Source organism: Guillardia theta (genome assembly GCF_000315625.1).
Source record: "Guillardia theta CCMP2712 unplaced genomic scaffold GUITHscaffold_179, whole genome shotgun sequence".
In the NCBI taxonomy this organism is placed as follows: Eukaryota; class Cryptophyceae; order Pyrenomonadales; family Geminigeraceae; genus Guillardia; species Guillardia theta.
This window is the reverse complement of record NW_005434497.1, coordinates 25,976-44,404: the sequence shown is the minus strand read 5'-3', so window position 1 is coordinate 44,404 and position 18,429 is coordinate 25,976. Positions and strand designations below refer to the sequence as shown.

Below are 18,429 nucleotides of genomic sequence, written 5' to 3'. Positions count from 1 at the left end.
TCCCCTCCCCTCCCTCCCTTCCCTCTCTCCCTCCTCCCTTCCTCCCTCCCTCCCTCCCTTCCTCACTCACTCACTCTCTTCTCCTCGCTTTCTAGGTGAGGAGAAAGCATCGCACTTAATGTGTTTGACTTGCGGTGCCTGATCAGTGCTAGCTCGTTGTTTGTCATACAAGATTTGACTGGTACGTTCACCTCTGAACAAGACTAAGCCTGCCTGTTGCGAACCATGTTATTTCTGATTGCTTGAATGCACAAGAAATTGAGGCTTTTTATGGGCGTTTGTGGTGTATCACCTTGAAACACGCTTCCAAATAACTCAGATGGATAAATCACAATGATATGCTTTTGAAGGATTTCATTTAATCTTCACTCGATACTTAACACCTTCGAAGTGCTTTAACTAGCGCCTGATTGTAGGATTCAAGATTTTGGCTTCTCTACAACTCTCAACTTCCATTTGGAAAGGAGAGTGAAGCTACGTAATGTCGTTCAATGCATACATTCCACTTGATGTTGACCAAGACGTCGCCCTTCACAATGGGCATGAATATATCGCGAGGATCAAGCATTCACGTTCAGAACTTTTTTCTGCTCATCTCAACCTCCGCGCACTCCTGGATGAAGGGCTGTAGTAGTAGCAGTAGTTGTGGTCTTGCCTGGCCCGAGTTGCTCTCCCTGAGGATTTTGAGCCGGGGGCCCTGGACTTGCTCGAATCAATACTCAGTACAGGAGATGTTCTCCATTCCATGATCTTTCTGTGCCAGTCCTCATTTCCTTCGTAATTGTGATCCAACAGCAGAACATCTCCTGAATGATCTCGATCATTCGAAACATTGGTGCTCAGCTCTGCTTGAGCCTGGGAGGACTGGTTCCTGTGGCACAAATCAGCCTCGACATGCAGATAGCTGCCGGTTCGGCCAGAGCTGAAACTTGAGCTTTGAGGGGTACTTGTTGGAATGATCGAAATATGATGGAGAGCTGAATCACGTCTGTGGACTGTAGTCGGTTGATTGCATTGGAATTGGTTATTGTTGCTTTTGGACGAACTCCAGAAAGGCAAGCGAAAGGCGAAGGGAAGACAGGAGCTCTTGTTGGTTTGATAGTGTGTCTGCGATGCTGTTTTGTGCGGATTCTTCTTTTGAAAGTATTCCTGACGCAGAGCCGATGACATTGTGCAACACCTGTGCAGATAGACACCCGTTTGTTCTGACAGTGGGTCTGCAGGTTGACACGGCCAGGGGGGCACCGATGATCGATGTACAGAGCTGTGAGAGAGGAGGAACGGCAGTCGCAGGTAGCAGGGCGATGGCGACTGAGGGAGGAGGTGGGATATCCGATCTCAAGGGAACAAAACCATCGCAAAGGGGGTGGGGTACAGTGTGAATAAAACAGACTTGGACCCCTTCTGAACTACAGGAAGCAGGGGGTACAATAGAGAAAGTTGCGTTGGTGGATGACGGTGGGGTGGGGTTGGGAGCGGAGGTGTCACTGTAGGATACGCGTAGGGTAGGGGTATGTACCCTACCAGAATAAGTTCGAAGATCTAATAGTAAAAAGGTAGGGTACATTCAGGGATTGTTGTATGGAGGGGGTGGGGTGAACAAGACATGACCTGACCCCAACGTGTAGAGGAGATTCGAAACGCTGCATCTCAAGATTCAATTCAGTCAACCTCCCGGGCCCGCCTCGGCCCCGATCGGTCGATGACTCGCCGATCGGATGACGGGCCCACGGCCGCTCGAACTCGCCCGGGCGCCAAAGGAACTGAGATGACTTTGACCCGGTGACCTGACCGACTTACCGTACCGTACCGTAGTACTCAGGCTAATGGCACTGCCGCCGGTGACACCGTAGAGTCCGGGGCCCGGGGCCCGGCCGAGCCCCCGGTGACTGGCCCAAGACTTACTAGTCAAACAGACTTGCCGCACTGCGGCAACAGTCAATCCTGATAGTGATGAAACTGGTAAAGCCAATGATTTACTGACTTGTGACCCGCCGGTGGCCAAGACTCACATCAATATCATGATGAACATGATCGGAACCTCTCCACCACCCAGCCGCGCTCTCCGGGGCCCGGGACCCTAACACTGAGGCCCAGTGGCCCAGAGTGGACGTTGCCAAGTTGCCAGGCTGCCTCAGTCATCCATCGTCTCAGTGAAGTCTACTGACGGAGCTATAACCTGCCGCTCGAGCTCTCTCCTCCTCCTTCAGGACGTTGAGACTTTCTTGGCGAGCTCCCTCAGCTTCGAGCAACTCTCCTCGTTGTTCTCCGCCAGGTACTGCAGGGCCCGACATCCCACGTTATGCAGCAGCAAGGACATGTGGTGGGTCTGCATCGCCTCCACCACCAGCTCGATCCCTCCGTCCTCCCTGATCTTGGCCTGGCTGACCCTGTTCCTCCTCCCCAGGCGCCCCAGAGCCCGGCATCCAGCTTCCTGCACACGAGGATACATCTTGAAGGTCTTCATCGCCCTCATCACCGCGTTGATCCCTCCCCTCTCTCTGATCTCCCCCTGGCTGTGCGCGTCCTCCCATCCCAGCCAGCCCAGCGCGTCGCACCCTGCCGTCACCAGGACCGCATCGCTCGCAAACATCCTCATCGCCGCTATCACCGCATCGATCCCTCCTCCCTCCTTCACCCTCGTCCGGTTGATCTCGTTGTCCTGCATCAGGGCCAAGAGGGCGTTGCAACCGGCTTCCTGCACAAGGATCGACGTGGCGTGCTCCCTCAGCACTTTGAGCACGGCCTCGATCCCTCCGATGTCTCTCAGCATGTGGCGGAGCTCCTGGTGCTTCAGCGCAATGGTGATCAAGGTCTTCAGTCCCACCTCTACCACCTCTGGTCTGTCCGCAAGCCTCGTCATCGCTGTCACCACGGCCTTCATCCCTGCTTTCAGGCACATGCTGTTCCTGACCTCATCCACGTGTATTTTCGCCTGCAGGATCTCCATCCCGGCTACTTGCACCTCGCAGTCCTCGCCGTTGTACTCCATCACCTTGCGCAGGTAGTCCACAAGCCAGCCCCCTTCCTTGATGAGCAAGAGGTTTCTTGGCGCTACCTCCGCGAGCTTGCCTAGGAACCCCATCACTGCGTGGATCATTGGCAGGTCCTTCATGTGCAGCTTCAGTGCCGTCTGCAAGTCCTCCTGCCGCAGCTTCTGTGCTATCTCCTCCGAGCAGTCCCCGTCGTCCTCCATCAGCATCGTCAGCACCTCCAAGGCGTACCTGAGGGTCTGCCCATGCTTGTGAGCCACCTTGATTGACTCCATCAGGGCCGAGACTCCTACAGCCTTTCTGATCCTCTCCCGGCTCTCCTCGTCGTCCTTGGCAAACCTCCAGATCGCCTCACACCCCAGCCTGTGCATCGCCAGCTTGCTCTTCTGCTGCTCCATCGCCTTCACGATGGCCTCGATCCCTCCCAGAGCTCTGATAGCATGATGATTCTTGAGGTTACGACAGGACAGCCGCAGCAGGGCCTTGCAAGCTGCCTTTTGCGCCGCCGGGTCTTTGGACATGTTGATAGTCAAGACGAGCACATCGATACCTTTCTCTTGCCTGAAGCGCTCGCTTAACCTGTCGTCTGATGTTGCAAGCACTCCAAGCAGTTTGCATCCACAAGCTGGTAAGCTATCTATGTTGAAGTTGTGTTCCAATTGCTGCGAGATTGTTGTTACCAGTACCTCGACTCCCCCTGCCTCGATCAGCCTCCTTTGGACACTCTCGCTGCCATCGGCGAGGAGAAGCATGAACCTCAAACTCTTTGAACGATCTCCCCCATATCGGATCCAACCAGGCTTTCTCATTAGCTGCACCAAAGTCTCGACTACGCCTCCTTCAACAGCCATCAGCTTCGCTTCAGGACCAACATGTTTGACAAGCTTCCGAAGCAATATGAGACCATCAAAACAGAGTTCCTGATTGTCTTGGTGCTTCTTCACAGCCTCCAATACCGTCTTCCCCGCTCCTTGCTCGTAGATCTTTACGCTCGTCTGGACTGACTCAGCACATACCTGTAGTACACTGCATGCAGCGCCCATTGTTCGTGCGTCGTTCCTGTGCACCTCAAAAGTCTTCAAGATCGTCTCCACTACCCCACAATCCGGTATGGCCGTGATAAATTCGTCATACTTGATCTGGTACATTTGCGTAAGCGCGTCATATCCAGCTGCCTGCATCTTCGCATTATCCGCATTCCTCACAATCGCCTCTGTTATCCGTTTGACCCCGCTCAGCACATCTGTGCGAATCCCAATCCATGCCAAGGCCTCGAAGCCTTCCTCTTGTACCTCATAACTGTCCTTATGCCGCTTCATGCACTCCACCACAGTCTCGAGGGCTTCCATGTCCTTGGAGTCATCGCCCAGACTGCCGCCCCTGTCTGCATTTACGGACAAAGCCCTGATCGCGGCAGGCAGTACATGCAAATCGTCCTTGTAACTTGTCAGAAGCTCCAACACGAGGTGAAACACTTCTGGCTCGACGAGCGGGCCGTCGTCTCCCACGTCTATTAGAATGTTGAAGATCATATCACAAGCCGTCACTTGCACCCCAGCAACGTCCTTGAACGCTTTCATCCCTGCCACCACCGCGTCGATACCCCCCGCGTCTCGGATCCTCAGGCCGTTGACATCGCAGCTGTTACAAAACGTTGCCAGCGCCTTGTTGCCAGCGATCAGCACGTTCACTGCTGCCGCATGCCTCGTCATCGCCGTCGACACAGCTTCGATTCCCCCTTCTTCCACGGTCTTGTCCATGGCCTCCAGGCTGCCCTGCACCAGCAATTGCAGTGCCTCGCATCCTGCTTCTTGTACCTCAGCGTTGTCCACCTGCTCCCGCATCTTGTGCAGTATGCTCGCAATGCTCGCTGAGCCCCTCGCTTTCGCGTCGTCCATAAACGCTCGAAAGCTCGCGGTATCCCTTGGGGCCTTCCATGGGAGTACAGGACCAGCACGGTCGTCTGAGCACGGCGAGGCAGGTGCCGGCGCCTCCCTCGCCTTGGGACTAAGCTTCCATGTGTACATGCTTGCGGGGCTTCTCGTTACAAGCTGAAGCGTCGGCCCTCCAGCGCTCGAGTCCTTCATGACCATCTCGTCCAGAGCTCGGTTCATGCCCATGTGACGGTACAGATGCTTCGAGTCCTCGACGATGCTCTCCACCTCTCGTGCTGAGCTAGGCAGCACCACCACCCTCACGGCCTCCCCAAGCTGCCCTGCGTGTATGACAGTCGCGCTATGATTCAGAACCAGCACCCGCAGCCGCGTCGAGCTGCTTGCCGAAGCCGTCAGCCTCTCCACGAGGATCTCGGGGGAGACTTTATCCTTCCCCAGGACCAGGCGCCCCCTCTCGTCCGGACAGTCTACCTGCAGCACGCTCGGCTGGACTCTTGTGACACTTGCTACGAGCTCCTCCAGCCCCTTGTCGCAGCACAGCTCGAAACCCACCCGCCGCGCCATGTCCGCCACACCCACATCGCCCGAGTCCGCTGCTCCGAGGAGGAACTGGCTCTGCATGTGCTCGAGATGCTGCCGGGGCTTGCATGAGGCTCGCTCCCTCCCGTTGGAGAACAGGAGGACCTTACCAGGCTCCTCGCAGCTGAAAATCGCGTCCTGGGGTGCCTGGTGGGCAGCTGCTGTGTTGGAGTTGGCACATGGTGCCTGGGGAGCGGCAGGCAGGAGGGCACACGAGCTGCTCTGCTGGGCCCCTGCCGAGAGGCTCTGCTGGGCCCCTGCCGAGAGGCTCTTGTCTGCAGTGACCTTTGTCTCCATGCTGCCCAGCGAAAGCCAGCCGCAATTGTGATTTGACTATAACTATTTGTACCAGGAGATTTTGGCAAGGGGGGTGGGGGTATGATTTCCTTGGGTTCCAGAGGGTGGGGTGACCTGTTGGGTCATGGCAGGCGATGGCGGGAAGCGAAAGAGAGGCAGAGATGCGGCTCTCGACCCCCCCGTCCCTCATGCTGGATCAAATCTTGACACAAATGCTAAGAGGAGCCGCTCGGCAGGGGCCCAGCAGAGCAGCTCGTGTGCCCTCCTGCCTGCCGCTCCCCAGGCACCATGTGCCAACTCCAACACAGCAGCTGCCCACCAGGCACCCCAGGACGCGATTTTCAGCTGCGAGGAGCCTGGTAAGGTCCTCCTGTTCTCCAACGGGAGGGAGCGAGCCTCATGCAAGCCCCGGCAGCATCTCGAGCACATGCAGAGCCAGTTCCTCCTCGGAGCAGCGGACTCGGGCGATGCGGGTGTGGCGGACATGGCGCGGCGGGTGGGTTTCGAGCTGTGCTGCGACAAGGGGCTGGAGGAGCTCGTAGCGAGTGTCACAAGAGTCCAGCCGAGCGTGCTGCAGGTAGACTGTCCGGACGAGAGGGGGCGCCTGGTCCTGGGGAAGGATAAAGTCTCCCCCGAGGTCCTCGTGGAGAGGCTGACGGCTTCGGCAAGCAGCTCGACGCGGCTGCGGGTGCTGGTTCTGAATCATAGCGCGACTGTCATACACGCAGGGCAGCTTGGGGAGGCCGTGAGGGTGGTGGTGCTGCCTAGCTCAGCACGAGAGGTGGAGAGCATCGTCGAGGACTCGAAGCGTCTGTACCGTCACATGGGCATGAACCGAGCTCTGGACGAGATGGTCATGAAGGACTCGAGCGCTGGAGGGCCGACGCTTCAGCTTGTAACGAGAAGCCCCGCAAGCATGTACACATGGAAGCTTAGTCCCAAGGCGAGGGAGGCGCCGGCACCTGCCTCGCCGTGCTCAGACGACCGTGCTGGTCCTGTACTCCCATGGAAGGCCCCAAGGGATACCGCGAGCTTTCGAGCGTTTATGGACGACGCGAAAGCGAGGGGCTCAGCGAGCATTGCGAGCATACTGCACAAGATGCGGGAGCAGGAGGACAACGCTGAGGTACAAGAAGCAGGATGCGAGGCACTGCAATTGCTGGTGCAGGGCAGCCTGGAGGCCATGGACAAGACCGTGGAAGAAGGGGGAATCGAAGCTGTGTCGACGGCGATGACGAGGCATGCGGCAGCAGTGAACGTGCTGATCGCTGGCAACAAGGCGCTGGCAACGTTTTGTAACAACTGCGATGTCAACGGCCTGAGGATCCGAGACGCGGGGGGTATCGACGCGGTGGTGGCAGGGATGAAAGCGTTCAAGGACATTGCTGGGGTGCAAGTGACGGCTTGTGATATGATCTTCAACATTCTAATAGACGTGGGAGACGACGGCCCGCTCGTCGAGCCAGAAGTGTTTCACTTCGTGTTAGAGCTTCTGACAAGTTACAAGGACGATTTGCATGTACTGCATGCCGCGATCAGGGCTTTGTCCATAAATGCAGACAGGGGCGGCAGTCTGGGCGATGACTCCAAGGACATGGAAGCCCTCGAGACTGTGGTGGAGTGCATGAAGCGGCATAAGGACAGTTATGAGGTACAAGAGGAAGGCTTCGAGGCCTTGTTATGGATCGGGCCAGAAATAGATGTGCTGAGCAGGGTCAAACGGATAACAGAGGCGATTGTGAGGAATGCGGATGATGCGAAGATACAGGCAGCTGGATATGACGCGCTTAGGCAATTATCTGAGATCGAGCCAGACGAATTTATCACGGCCATACCGGATTGCGGAGTAGTGGAGACGATCTTGAAGACTTTTGAGGTGCATAGGAACGACGCACGAACAATGGGCGCTGCATGTAATTTACTGAAGGGATGTGCTGAGTCAGTCCAGACGAGCGTAAAGCTCTACGAGCAAGGAGCGGGGAAGACGGTATTGGAGGCTGTGAAGAAGCACCAAGACAATCAGGAACTCTGTTTTGATGGTCTCATGTTGCTTCGGAAGCTTGTCAAACATGTTGGTCCTGAAGCGAAGCTGATGGCTGTTGAAGGAGGCGTAGTCGAGACTTTGGTGCAGCTATCGAGAAAGCCTGGTTGGATCCGATATGGGGGAGATCGTTCAAAGAGTTTGAGGTTCATGCTTCTCCTCGCCGATGGCAGCGAGAGTGTCCAAAGGAGGCTGATCGAGGCAGGGGGAGTCGAGGTACTGGTAACAACAATCTCGCAGCAATTGGAACACAACTTCAACATAGATAGCTTACCAGCTTGTGGATGCAAACTGCTTGGAGTGCTTGCAACATCAGACGACAGGTTAAGCGAGCGCTTCAGGCAAGAGAAAGGTATCGATGTGCTCGTCTTGACTATCAACATGTCCAAAGACCCGGCGGCGCAAAAGGCAGCTTGCAAGGCCCTGCTGCGGCTGTCCTGTCGTAACCTCAAGAATCATCATGCTATCAGAGCTCTGGGAGGGATCGAGGCCATCGTGAAGGCGATGGAGCAGCAGAAGAGCAAGCTGGCGATGCACAGGCTGGGGTGTGAGGCGATCTGGAGGTTTGCCAAGGACGACGAGGAGAGCCGGGAGAGGATCAGAAAGGCTGTAGGAGTCTCGGCCCTGATGGAGTCAATCAAGGTGGCTCACAAGCATGGGCAGACCCTCAGGTACGCCTTGGAGGTGCTGACGATGCTGATGGAGGACGACGGGGACTGCTCGGAGGAGATAGCACAGAAGCTGCGGCAGGAGGACTTGCAGACGGCGCTGAAGCTGCACATGAAGGACCTGCCAATGATCCACGCAGTGATGGGGTTCCTAGGCAAGCTCGCGGAGGTAGCGCCAAGAAACCTCTTGCTCATCAAGGAAGGGGGCTGGCTTGTGGACTACCTGCGCAAGGTGATGGAGTACAACGGCGAGGACTGCGAGGTGCAAGTAGCCGGGATGGAGATCCTGCAGGCGAAAATACACGTGGATGAGGTCAGGAACAGCATGTGCCTGAAAGCCGGGATGAAGGCCGTGGTGACAGCGATGACGAGGCTTGCGGACAGACCAGAGGTGGTAGAGGTGGGACTGAAGACTTTGATCACCATTGCGCTGAAGCACCAGGAGCTCCGCCACATGCTGAGAGACATCGGAGGGATCGAGGCCGTGCTCAAAGTGCTGAGGGAGCACGCCACGTCGATCCTTGTGCAGGAAGCCGGTTGCAACGCCCTCTTGGCCCTGATGCAGGACAACGAGATCAACCGGACGAGGGTGAAGGAGGGAGGAGGGATCGATGCGGTGATAGCGGCGATGAGGATGTTTGCGAGCGATGCGGTCCTGGTGACGGCAGGGTGCGACGCGCTGGGCTGGCTGGGATGGGAGGACGCGCACAGCCAGGGGGAGATCAGAGAGATGGGAGGGATCAACGCGGTGATGAGGGCGATGAAGACCTTCAAGATGTATCCTCGTGTGCAGGAAGCTGGATGCCGGGCTCTGGGGCGCCTGGGGAGGAGGAACAGGGTGAGCCAGGCCAAGATCAGGGAGGACGGAGGGATCGAGCTGGTGGTGGAGGCGATGCAGACCCACCACATGTCCTTGCTGCTGCATAACGTGGGGTGTCGGGCCCTGCAGTACCTGGCGGAGAACAACGAGGAGAGTTGCTCGAAGCTGAGGGAGCTCGCCAAGAAAGTCTCAACAGCAAGAAACTTGACATAGTCACTGAAAGTCGCTGATTGTGAGCTGCTGTTATGAACCTGTTCAACCCATCCGAGACTCCTCTCCCTCTTGTCTGTGACTAACTCATAGAATCATTTATCGGACTCTCCAAGGCTTTGAGCCCGATCCTCTTCGGGCCGCTCACCGTCACGGAGCCAGGTGCGATCGCCGGACCGGGCTGCGGCGGTGGCCCAGGGCCGCGGCCGGGGGGGGCGGCGAGCTGAGCCGTACACCGTACCGCGGTCACTGGCGGCGCGCTCCGATCGGACTCGGCACGGTTCCGGCACAACTGAGTTCCGAAGTTCAAAGTCACGGTGGCTTCCTTCTTTACTCAAATGCTAGTCAGTCACTCGAAGACTTCAAGGCTCAGTGCCGGGCGGCTGTTGAGTGCCACTCACTGTCAGCCGCCGTCCGGCGGCCCGGTGTTCGATACGGTCGAAGTGCGGAGGCCCGGCCTCCAGTACAATCGTTGTACCGGCGGGGCCTGTAGTCGATTGCTAGTCAGTACTGTGATAAAATACATTTTCACCAAATCAGTACACTATGTATCATTAGTACCAACAATTGAAATGTACCAGAATGCAGTACCACAGAGTGAGTTTGAACAAATTCATCTCCAAATGCGGGCACTTTATACAATTTTAAAAACTTTACTATCATTGTAGCCGCTACAGCAGTCCAACCCCGAGTACCTACCAGTGTAGTAATAGTACCCTGTCGGTCGGTCCGCTGTGGTCCTTTTCGGACCCACCCCACCGTCCATTATCCACTGCCGGAAAATGGCACTACCTACCCCCAACCCTTGCATCCCCCCTAGACACAACCCCGGTAACAACCCCCCTACCCACCCCTAAACCCACCCCATACACCCCTACCTATGTTTGTCCTTGTCTGCCGCGCCGTCCATCTCTGTTAATAGAATTAGAACCCCCGCTCCTACTACGAGACTCATCATGACCCCACCCCATTGACAAGCACCCCCTGACCTCATACTAAAACTACTTGAAGTCACCCCCTAATCTGCCCACATGTCTCTACCCCACCCCTCTCACATCACAAAAAAATGTCTATGACTACCCTACCCTTTCGGATGGTGTAGAGAGAACACCACCCACCTGTTCCTCCCCTTGAGATATTCCGTAACCAGGACCGGTCATGATATAGGACCCCCTCAACATCAGAAGCAACCCAGGATAAACCTCCATTTATGGGGACGGAGTCGGATTGCCCTGCTAACTCTCCCAACTCAAGGTCTCCTCCTCCCTCCCCTCCTCCAACTTACCTGTCGTACTGGACCCCCTCTACTTCCTTTCCTTCCTTCTCCTCTTCCTCCTCCTCTCCAACGCGCTTGCCAAACCCAAGCTCGTCGGTTTCTGCTCGGCTTACCCAAATCCTTCCAAGCACAAGTCTCAGGGTTGTTCAACTTTCCAATCGCCCAGCCTCAGCTTCACCCTGTCAATACTTTCTTGAAGGCGATCGGCAGTCAACGGTCTGTGCTCGTACAGTACGCACGTTCAATAGTTGCCGTCCAAGTTGCTCTTCGGCGAACATAGTCTGTTCGGTCTCTTTCAAGCATGCCGGAAAATTATCATTTCGCCGACCTCACAACCATCTCGGTATTGCAATTTTTCATCGAAAGAATACATGGTGAATGAGTCTGTCCACAGACGAGTCAGCAGGACATTCATAAGGATGAAATGTACGCGAGAGCTTTGCAAGCAGGTAAAGATTGATCAGTCGTAACAAACTTCCGTTGCCTTCACGCAAGACGCACGCAAGACGATTACAACTCTGTAACACAACGTGCTGCAGCACTGCAACGAGAAGCTTATGCTGCTGAAGTACGATCTTACAACCACAACACGGTGATACACTGAAGAAACAGAGGTTGGGATGCTTGCGATGACCGATTCTCTCGTAGGGTGCGAATCGTGACCATGCAGTAGCGCCAACCCAACCCTCGAACATCAATTCAATGATGGAGGTGCGAGAAACCAATTTGTCTTGCATGCGAATGTGACGCCACCTCCTCAGGATGGGTTGATTGATGGTTTGGAGATTGACTTGGGGTCAGCAGCCTGCGCCTGCGTCAGTACGCATCCGCTCACTTCCTTGCAGTTACACCAAGATGTTCATCACAAGACAAGAGCTGAAAGAGAAGGGGTATGAAAAATGGTTGTTCGATTTCTGCCTCTATGACTCCCTGCAAGGTTTTGTCGTGGAACGTTGGTCCTGTACACATGTCCATGTTGTATCAAGGGTATGTTGCTTTTGAGGTCAACTGGGATGGTAACGGTTCTGCTTTGCAAGGTGTTGGTTACGCATTCCAAACGTTTGCTGAGACTGCGAAGAGGTGTCCGTTCACGAGCCTTATCACGTGAGAGCGGACAACTCTTGCGATGAGGTCTAACTTGCATCATCAGGTTTGCAGACATCGTAATTTTCATTGTTACAATATCGATTTATGGTTTCACTTCACCAAGTGCGAACAACATGCTCGGCCCATCAGGAGAAGCTTTCCTGAAACTTGGTGCAAAATGGACTCCTTTGATCCTACAGTGAGCGTGTCCTGGGTTTATAAGGACCATCCTGACCTGGTCCGCCAGGGGAGAAGTTTGGCGACTCGTGGTCCCGATATTCCTTCATGCGGGAGTTGTGCACATCCTAGCAAACATGTGACCTCTTCTTTGACGACTCGCTGAGCATGATGGTTCTCTGGGTAGGTATGCCCAGATAGTGGTCGGGTATAGCTCGGAGACAAGGTGAGGGACCTCAGGCTCGGCTGAAACTCTTTCCGCTGACGGCACCTTAGCTGGGGCACGCCCACCATCGCTGTCATCTACTTCGTGTCTGGACTAGCTGGAAACATCGTCTCCGCCTATTTCTCGCCTGGGGTGATTAGCTTGTTGACGTGCGAGCATATCGCTGAGAATCACAAAGATCCTCTCGGTGGGAGCGTCCGGAGCGATCCTCGGCGTCATTGGTGCGGAAGTTTCTCAGATGATAGCGACTTGGCAGAGGACACAAGCGCATGTAAGCCTCTTCAAATGTCTTGTTGACGGTCGTGCTGAACGCTCTTGCAGTTGCGGATGTCGAAGGCGAAATATCTTTTTTTCTCCCTGCTGATCCTCGTGATCATCGGAGTAGTTGAGCATGATCGCGTGAGTACTCGTTCTTCGCTGACGAGTGGCTTTGACGAGCTTCTTGTCTCACAGGTCGACAACTTCTGTCATGCGGGAGGGTTCGGGTGCGGCTTTTGCATGGGCCTGCTCCGTTTCAATCGGGACTTTGAGTCAAAGCCTCGCAAGATCATCGCCGGAGTTCTCGGGTGAGTCGCGCGACCTCAGCAAGAGCTCTGCTCACGGTCTGCTGGCAGTGTCCTGGGGTTGGCAGGCCTTGTGGCGATCCTCGTCGTGCTCTTCTTGCTACATGGAAGGCCGTTTTACAGCGGGTAGGATGCAGGACACCGGGACCCAAGCTCACAGCCGGCGCGAGGTCCGAGCTCGCGAATGATTTATATCAAACACGTTCACTGTACATCCAGACCTTGTCTTCTTCCGCTACACCCAGGCTCCTCTACCTTCTGCTCCCTGTGCTCCTCTCAGTCACACAGCTTAGCCTGAGCTATCCACACCCACTGGCGACTCCGACCCGATCACCTTCAGCTGCATCGCATGCTTCAAATCATTGAATGCCATCTGAATTTCTTTCGCTGCTCCGACAGTGATCGGACAGGCTGAGGAACTTCCGAAACTTCCTGACCATAAGTTGGTCTTGTAGCCGCAAACAGTTAGTACTTGGAGGATTCAGTAGAATCATGAGGAAGTCACTGCTATCATGATCGGATGATCCGGATTCGGAAGTTCACGAACGCAGTGCTGGGATCAGCGGCCACGGGCCCCCGGGCCCCGCGCCGGGCCGTTCCGTGGCAGAGCCTGGCAGCCGCGGCCTGCATCCGTCCGACTGGCAGCCGGGCCTGCATCCGTTCGACTGGCAGCCGGGCCCGGCTCAGCCCTGGCGGCCCGGCACGCGGCGGTACGGTACGGTAGTAGCCTAGTTGCGGCCTACCGTAGTACCGGGCCCGGGCCCGGCCCGGCGCCGGCGACGCGGCCTGCAGTCACGGTCGGATCGAAAGAACCGTTATTTTTGTAACGGAGAAGAACGAACTGTCCGACGATGGTGGCAGGGATGATTACGTCGGGAGAAAAGCAGGGCGGTGGGGAGAGGAAAGGAGGAGGGAGGGAGGAGGGAAGGAGAGGGGAGAGCAGATGAAGTAGAAGAAACCATAGTGAAGGGGAGGGCAGGGAGGAAGAGACTCTTAGGAGAGGCCGATGCAAACGGTGTGGGCAGGTAGAGCTCCAGGTTTGCGTTGAAAAATTTCTGAGGAATGATGATGGAGGAGAGGAGCGGATGATTGCCTCTGATGTTCTTTGCGCGTATCATGTCGTGCTGACTCGTGTCAAGTTGCCAGGGAGACGCTGAGCCCTTACCAGATGAAGTCGGATACGTTCTTGCGACCCTGACTCCCGCGCTGTCATGGAGGCAGCGCCTGACATGCAGTGCGATACTGAGAATGAGTGGAGGAAGGCTAGGTGTGACGAGGGGGAAGGGGCGTTTTCAGACCCTCCGCTGTATGTGGATGTCCAACCTGAGCACCATGAGAGCCCGACGTCGGGCATGACGGGGATCTTAGCGTCGCCCTCGATGCTCGTGAACGACTCATCGGACACGAGCATGGTGAGGAAGACGCACGAGCATGATCACAAGGAGCGGAGGCGGCCAATTCGCACCATGCCGTCCGTCAGAGGAGAAACGGTTGCCACGAATCCTGCGACTGAAGGGAAGGACAAGGTCGCCCCGGCTACGTCCCTGGTTCCGAAAGTTTTGATTGGTTGGGTCGTGCTGGGTCGGTTCAAGTTGCTGAGGGAGCTGGGGAAGGGATCCTTTGGGCACATCTTTCATGCCCGAGACATTAACACCCAGCAGGAGGTGGCCATCAAGGTAGAGAAGAGGGACATCAAAGTACCGCAGCTGAAGCAGGAGGTGAACGTCTACAAGCACCTGAGGGGGATGCCGGTGAGTGGCGAGCGAGCATGTCAGGAGGAGCTGCGATGGCACTGAAGCCATGCTTGCCCTCTTGCTGCAGGGATTCCCGAGGCTGATCGCGGAGGGAGAGGAGAACAATCTGAAGATGATCGTTATCGACCGCCTCGGGCACAACATCGAAGACCTCCTTGAGCTGTGTGGAGGCCGCTTTTCGCTCAAAACTGTCCTGCTACTGGCAGATCAGATGCTGCTGAGGACGCAGGTGAGCAACACTTGTCACCTCTTACCCTCGCTCTCCGGCTATGCTGACAAACTCGCAAGCAAATGCATTCCCGTGGCCTGTTGCACCGAGACATCAAGCCAGACAACTTCTTAACGGGGCTAGGTGGGCTCTCTCGTGTGACTGTTTCCGTGTTTCAGAGCTGAAACGTGCGTGCAGGGGAGAATGCAGGTACGATCTATGCGGTCGACTTCGGGCTTTCGAAGTTCTACATAGACCCGAAGACTGGGAAACACATCGGGCAGAGGGAGAAAAACCTGACGAGCCTGGTTGGCACTGCCAGATACTGCTCGATCAACTCGCATCATGGAGCTCAGCTGAGCAGAAGAGATGACCTGGAGACGATAGGATATGTCTTGGTCTACCTGGCGTGTCGTGGGCTGCCATGGCAGGGGGTGAAAGCCGCCAACCTGCCAGAGAAGTATGAGAAAATCGGGCAGATCAAAGAGCAGATCTCTACGACAAAGTTATGCGCGGGGCTTCCTTCTTGCTTTCAAAAGTTCATAGACTACTCCCGGCAGCTCGCCTTCGAGGAGGAGCCGGACTATGAAATGTGCAAGGAGATGTTCAGGTCGACGTTTCAACTATGCAGGCTCAAGGTAACTGCACCAGCAACAGCACCAGCACCAGCACGTCTACCTTCATTGCCAACTCCTCGACTATCTCCATCCACACTTTCACAAACTCCTCGACCTCCTGTACCTCTAGCACCACAACATTGCCCTCCTCTCCCTCTTTGCTCGAGCTCATTCTGACTCGCTCATCTTTGCTGCCAGAACGATCGAATTTTCGACTGGACAGGAATGTTGGACAGGGGAAGCCTGACGGTGACGATCATCGAGGCGAGGAACCTTGTAGGCAAGGAGACCGGGGGCACGAGCAACCCGTACTGTACCCTATGGCTCAGGTGATTTCTGATGACGTCATCGTCATGCTCAGTCGCTGAACCAGCTCATCCAGCTCCCTCGGAAAGAAGCGGATGGCAAGCACCAAGGTCGTACATGCCGATCTTAACCCTGTATGGGAGAATGCCTTCGACTTCGTGGCCACGGAGCCAGCGGATGTTCTGATGATCGAAGTGTGGAGCAAGAGCGGGCGTCTTAGCATGGTCCGTCCTCCCCCCTTGTGTTCCCTTGTTTACCCTGTTGCCCCAGGACAAGTTTCTTGGAAGGTTACAGCTGGCCTTGGCGCAGTTGCAGAACAAGGTGAGTTGCTGGCGGCCTTCCTTCCGTTTATGCCGCCCTTGTTACTTGTCGAGGACCAACGATTCGCTGTCCTCGGCTCTGGAAGTGACTGTTCCCTCCACAGACAACCAAGGACGAATGGTGTGCTCTCGAGAAGAGGTCCCCGAAGTCTCGCGTGTCGGGTAATGGACTCGCTCTTGTCTCTCTCGCAACCCCTTGACGAGCTCGCACAGGGGAGTTGCATGTGAGGTTGTACCATCGGAGGGGCCTGGATGACAAGTAGCATGTCGATACAAGGGCAGAGACTGTGCTTTTTTATGTTTTGGAAACTGTAAATCTAGCAAATGAATTCTTTCTCAGGGCGATCAAATTGTTTTCTAGTTCTTCTTTTGCCTTCGTCAGTTTCTTGTGCTGTGCTGTTTGGCTCTTAATCGTCCTCTCAACCTCTTTTAGCTCCAGCCGGATTGCAAAGTTGTTCTGATTGCGAGGTTTGTCCAGCTGCTGCCGGAGAGAGAGCTTTCGGATCTCCAGCCCCATGATCGACTTGTTGAGTGCCGAGAGGTCTTCGGCCATCTTTTGGAGCTCCTTCGAACTGCTACCGGTCGACGAAGCTTTCCCACCATCGTCTGGAGCTGCAGCGAGGTCAAACATCCTCCCACACAACACTTGACGCCTCCAAGGTCACCTGGAGTGCTCGACTGCAAGCCCTCTTCGCTGTTTCTCTTCAAGACCGGCCGAAGTTTGGATACCGTGGCCGTTGCATTGACTTCCAGAGGCGTCATCACACTATTCGTTGTACTGTTTTTTGATGGCTGGCACAAGTCGCAAGCGAACTTGTCTGAGGCTTGACCCATTTCCACCTCTCAGGCTTCTTTGTGAAGGTTCTCTTGGTCTCTAGGAAGGATCACGTTGTTCCCCGTCAATATCGATCGCCCTGTCGCTGTATTCTTTGCAGCAAGTATAAGTCCCAGTCGCAAGAGGAGAAGAGGCTAGAAGACTTCAGAGCCTAGGGGAATGAGGAGAGGAGAGGGAGAGGAGAGGAGATGAGGAGGGAGAGGGAGAGGAGATGAGGAGAGGAGGGAGGAGATGAGGAGGGTAAGTAGCTGGCGTTCCGCGTCTCTCGCCGGATCCGTTCACCCAAGGAAAAGCGCCACTACGGTCCGAACATGTTTTGCACCGCACCGTACCCCCCACCCACTGTAATAAATCTTCACCCCATGATTTGTAGTCAAATGGACCGGTTCGAGACCGAATTTGCATCGCCCGTACCCCCTCACTCTATTTTTCGAGCGATCTAATATAAGTTTCCACTAACCCCCACCCTCCCACCCTCTCCGATATCAATGACCCCCACCACCTTTATAAGGACTCAAAATACATCTTACTACCGGGTTAAATCGTCAATTTCGACCACCCACCCAAGAAAAGTCACATCGAACCTTTCCGGTTCCGACTCTACCCGTTAAACTCATACCCCCCCTTTTGAGTTTCCTTTTGTCAATAAAGGGGTGGGTAGTTAAAGATCACCACTACCCCTACTTTGTAGGGTGTCAAACCACCCCGCAACAACCACACAAGCCTGCCTCAGTGCAAAGATTGGGACCAATGAGCAGAAATATGAAGCGCGAAAATCTGCGGCAATGGGGGAGGGAGAATGGGAGGAGAGGAGGAGGTAGACGTGTGTTCAGCACGAGGAATCGAGGAGGTGATGGTAGGACGATCAGATATATATTCATGTCCCTCCTCCTTGACCCCCTCCCCTTCCTCCTCCTCCATCGCACTACCCCACATCACCAACACTACTACCGCGTGTTTCCGTCCCTGGCGTTCTGTATTGATTTGATTTCTCTTGCAGTTGTCCACTCCCCATGAGCAGGATATCTTTCAGGTGACCAAGATGTCTCAGATATCAATCTTCAACCCTCCGCTCTCACGTCACCTTGCCTTCCTGCCGTGATAGTTTCACAGATCCAAAGAGCTCGAGAATCAGATATCTCGGCGAAAGGCTTTCCTTGGCCCATCTTTGTGAGAACATGTTGAGGATCACCGTACAAACTTGCGTGACACAAGTTTTCATCTCAGGTCTACACATTATCACAACCCCATCCTAGTGGAAAGAGGTAAGAAGTGAAAGTATGGCCGGCCTGTCTCGTTGAAGGATATTCGGGCAGGTAGAGGAACGTTCCTGATTGATTTCAGAGATCAGGTGCGTGCAGACGATGAGGACGAGGACGAGGATGATGAGGATGAGGATGAGGATGAGGATGATTGATATTCTGTTCATAGCAGTGTAGGCAGTGACGATGCTGCTGCTCCTGATGATGATGATGATGATGATGATGATGATGATGATGATGATGGAGATGATGGAGATGATGATGATGATGATGGTAGGAGTAGTAGTAGTAGTAGT

General features: G+C 55.1%; 5 protein-coding genes across 5 annotated transcripts in view; 3 read left to right on the top strand and 2 right to left on the bottom strand.

Annotated features, from left to right (window-relative positions):
• Positions 1–2,206: 2,206 nt before the first annotated feature.
• Positions 2,207–5,020, bottom strand: GUITHDRAFT_81466 (hypothetical protein; the record flags this gene model as incomplete). Its single annotated transcript, XM_005820374.1, has 2 exons — positions 2,207–2,935; positions 4,775–5,020. The coding sequence occupies 2 exons, from the start codon at positions 5,018–5,020 to the stop codon at positions 2,207–2,209; spliced, it is 975 nt and encodes a 324-aa protein (XP_005820431.1).
• A 1,789-nt stretch (positions 5,021–6,809) lies between these two features.
• GUITHDRAFT_81468 (hypothetical protein) lies at positions 6,810–9,506 on the top strand (the record flags this gene model as incomplete). The annotated part of the gene is made up of 2 exons (XM_005820373.1): positions 6,810–7,135; positions 8,975–9,506. 2 exons carry the CDS (start codon positions 6,810–6,812, stop codon positions 9,504–9,506), a joined length of 858 nt encoding a protein of 285 aa, XP_005820430.1.
• Positions 9,507–10,814: 1,308 nt separating this feature from the next.
• GUITHDRAFT_160285 (hypothetical protein) lies at positions 10,815–15,657 on the top strand (the record flags this gene model as incomplete). The annotated part of the gene is made up of 21 exons (XM_005820372.1): positions 10,815–11,122; positions 11,174–11,228; positions 11,319–11,371; positions 11,428–11,490; positions 11,541–11,575; positions 11,625–11,669; positions 11,717–11,766; positions 11,817–11,883; positions 11,930–12,064; positions 12,113–12,181; positions 12,230–12,268; positions 12,319–12,400; positions 12,447–12,539; positions 12,590–12,667; positions 12,722–12,834; positions 12,883–12,990; positions 14,389–14,582; positions 14,653–14,814; positions 14,874–14,937; positions 14,992–15,431; positions 15,541–15,657. The coding sequence occupies exons 14-21, from the start codon at positions 12,660–12,662 to the stop codon at positions 15,655–15,657; spliced, it is 1,206 nt and encodes a 401-aa protein (XP_005820429.1). The 5' UTR covers positions 10,815–11,122; positions 11,174–11,228; positions 11,319–11,371; positions 11,428–11,490; positions 11,541–11,575; positions 11,625–11,669; positions 11,717–11,766; positions 11,817–11,883; positions 11,930–12,064; positions 12,113–12,181; positions 12,230–12,268; positions 12,319–12,400; positions 12,447–12,539; positions 12,590–12,659.
• Positions 15,658–16,331: 674 nt separating this feature from the next.
• On the bottom strand, positions 16,332–16,870 carry GUITHDRAFT_120350 (hypothetical protein; the record flags this gene model as incomplete). The annotated part of the gene is made up of 2 exons (XM_005820371.1): positions 16,332–16,648; positions 16,702–16,870. The coding sequence occupies 2 exons, from the start codon at positions 16,868–16,870 to the stop codon at positions 16,332–16,334; spliced, it is 486 nt and encodes a 161-aa protein (XP_005820428.1).
• A 1,003-nt stretch (positions 16,871–17,873) lies between these two features.
• GUITHDRAFT_90739 (hypothetical protein) overlaps positions 17,874–18,429 on the top strand; it is a gene marked incomplete at its 3' end in the record, with an annotated part of 5,285 nt that continues 4,729 nt past the window's right edge. Inside the window, exons 1-4 of the mRNA XM_005820370.1 lie at positions 17,874–17,904; positions 17,985–18,041; positions 18,099–18,136; positions 18,188–18,222. Coding sequence (XP_005820427.1) covers positions 17,885–17,904; positions 17,985–18,041; positions 18,099–18,136; positions 18,188–18,222 — 150 coding nt within the window. The 5' untranslated portion in view covers positions 17,874–17,884. The remainder of the gene's footprint in view (positions 17,905–17,984; positions 18,042–18,098; positions 18,137–18,187; positions 18,223–18,429) is intronic.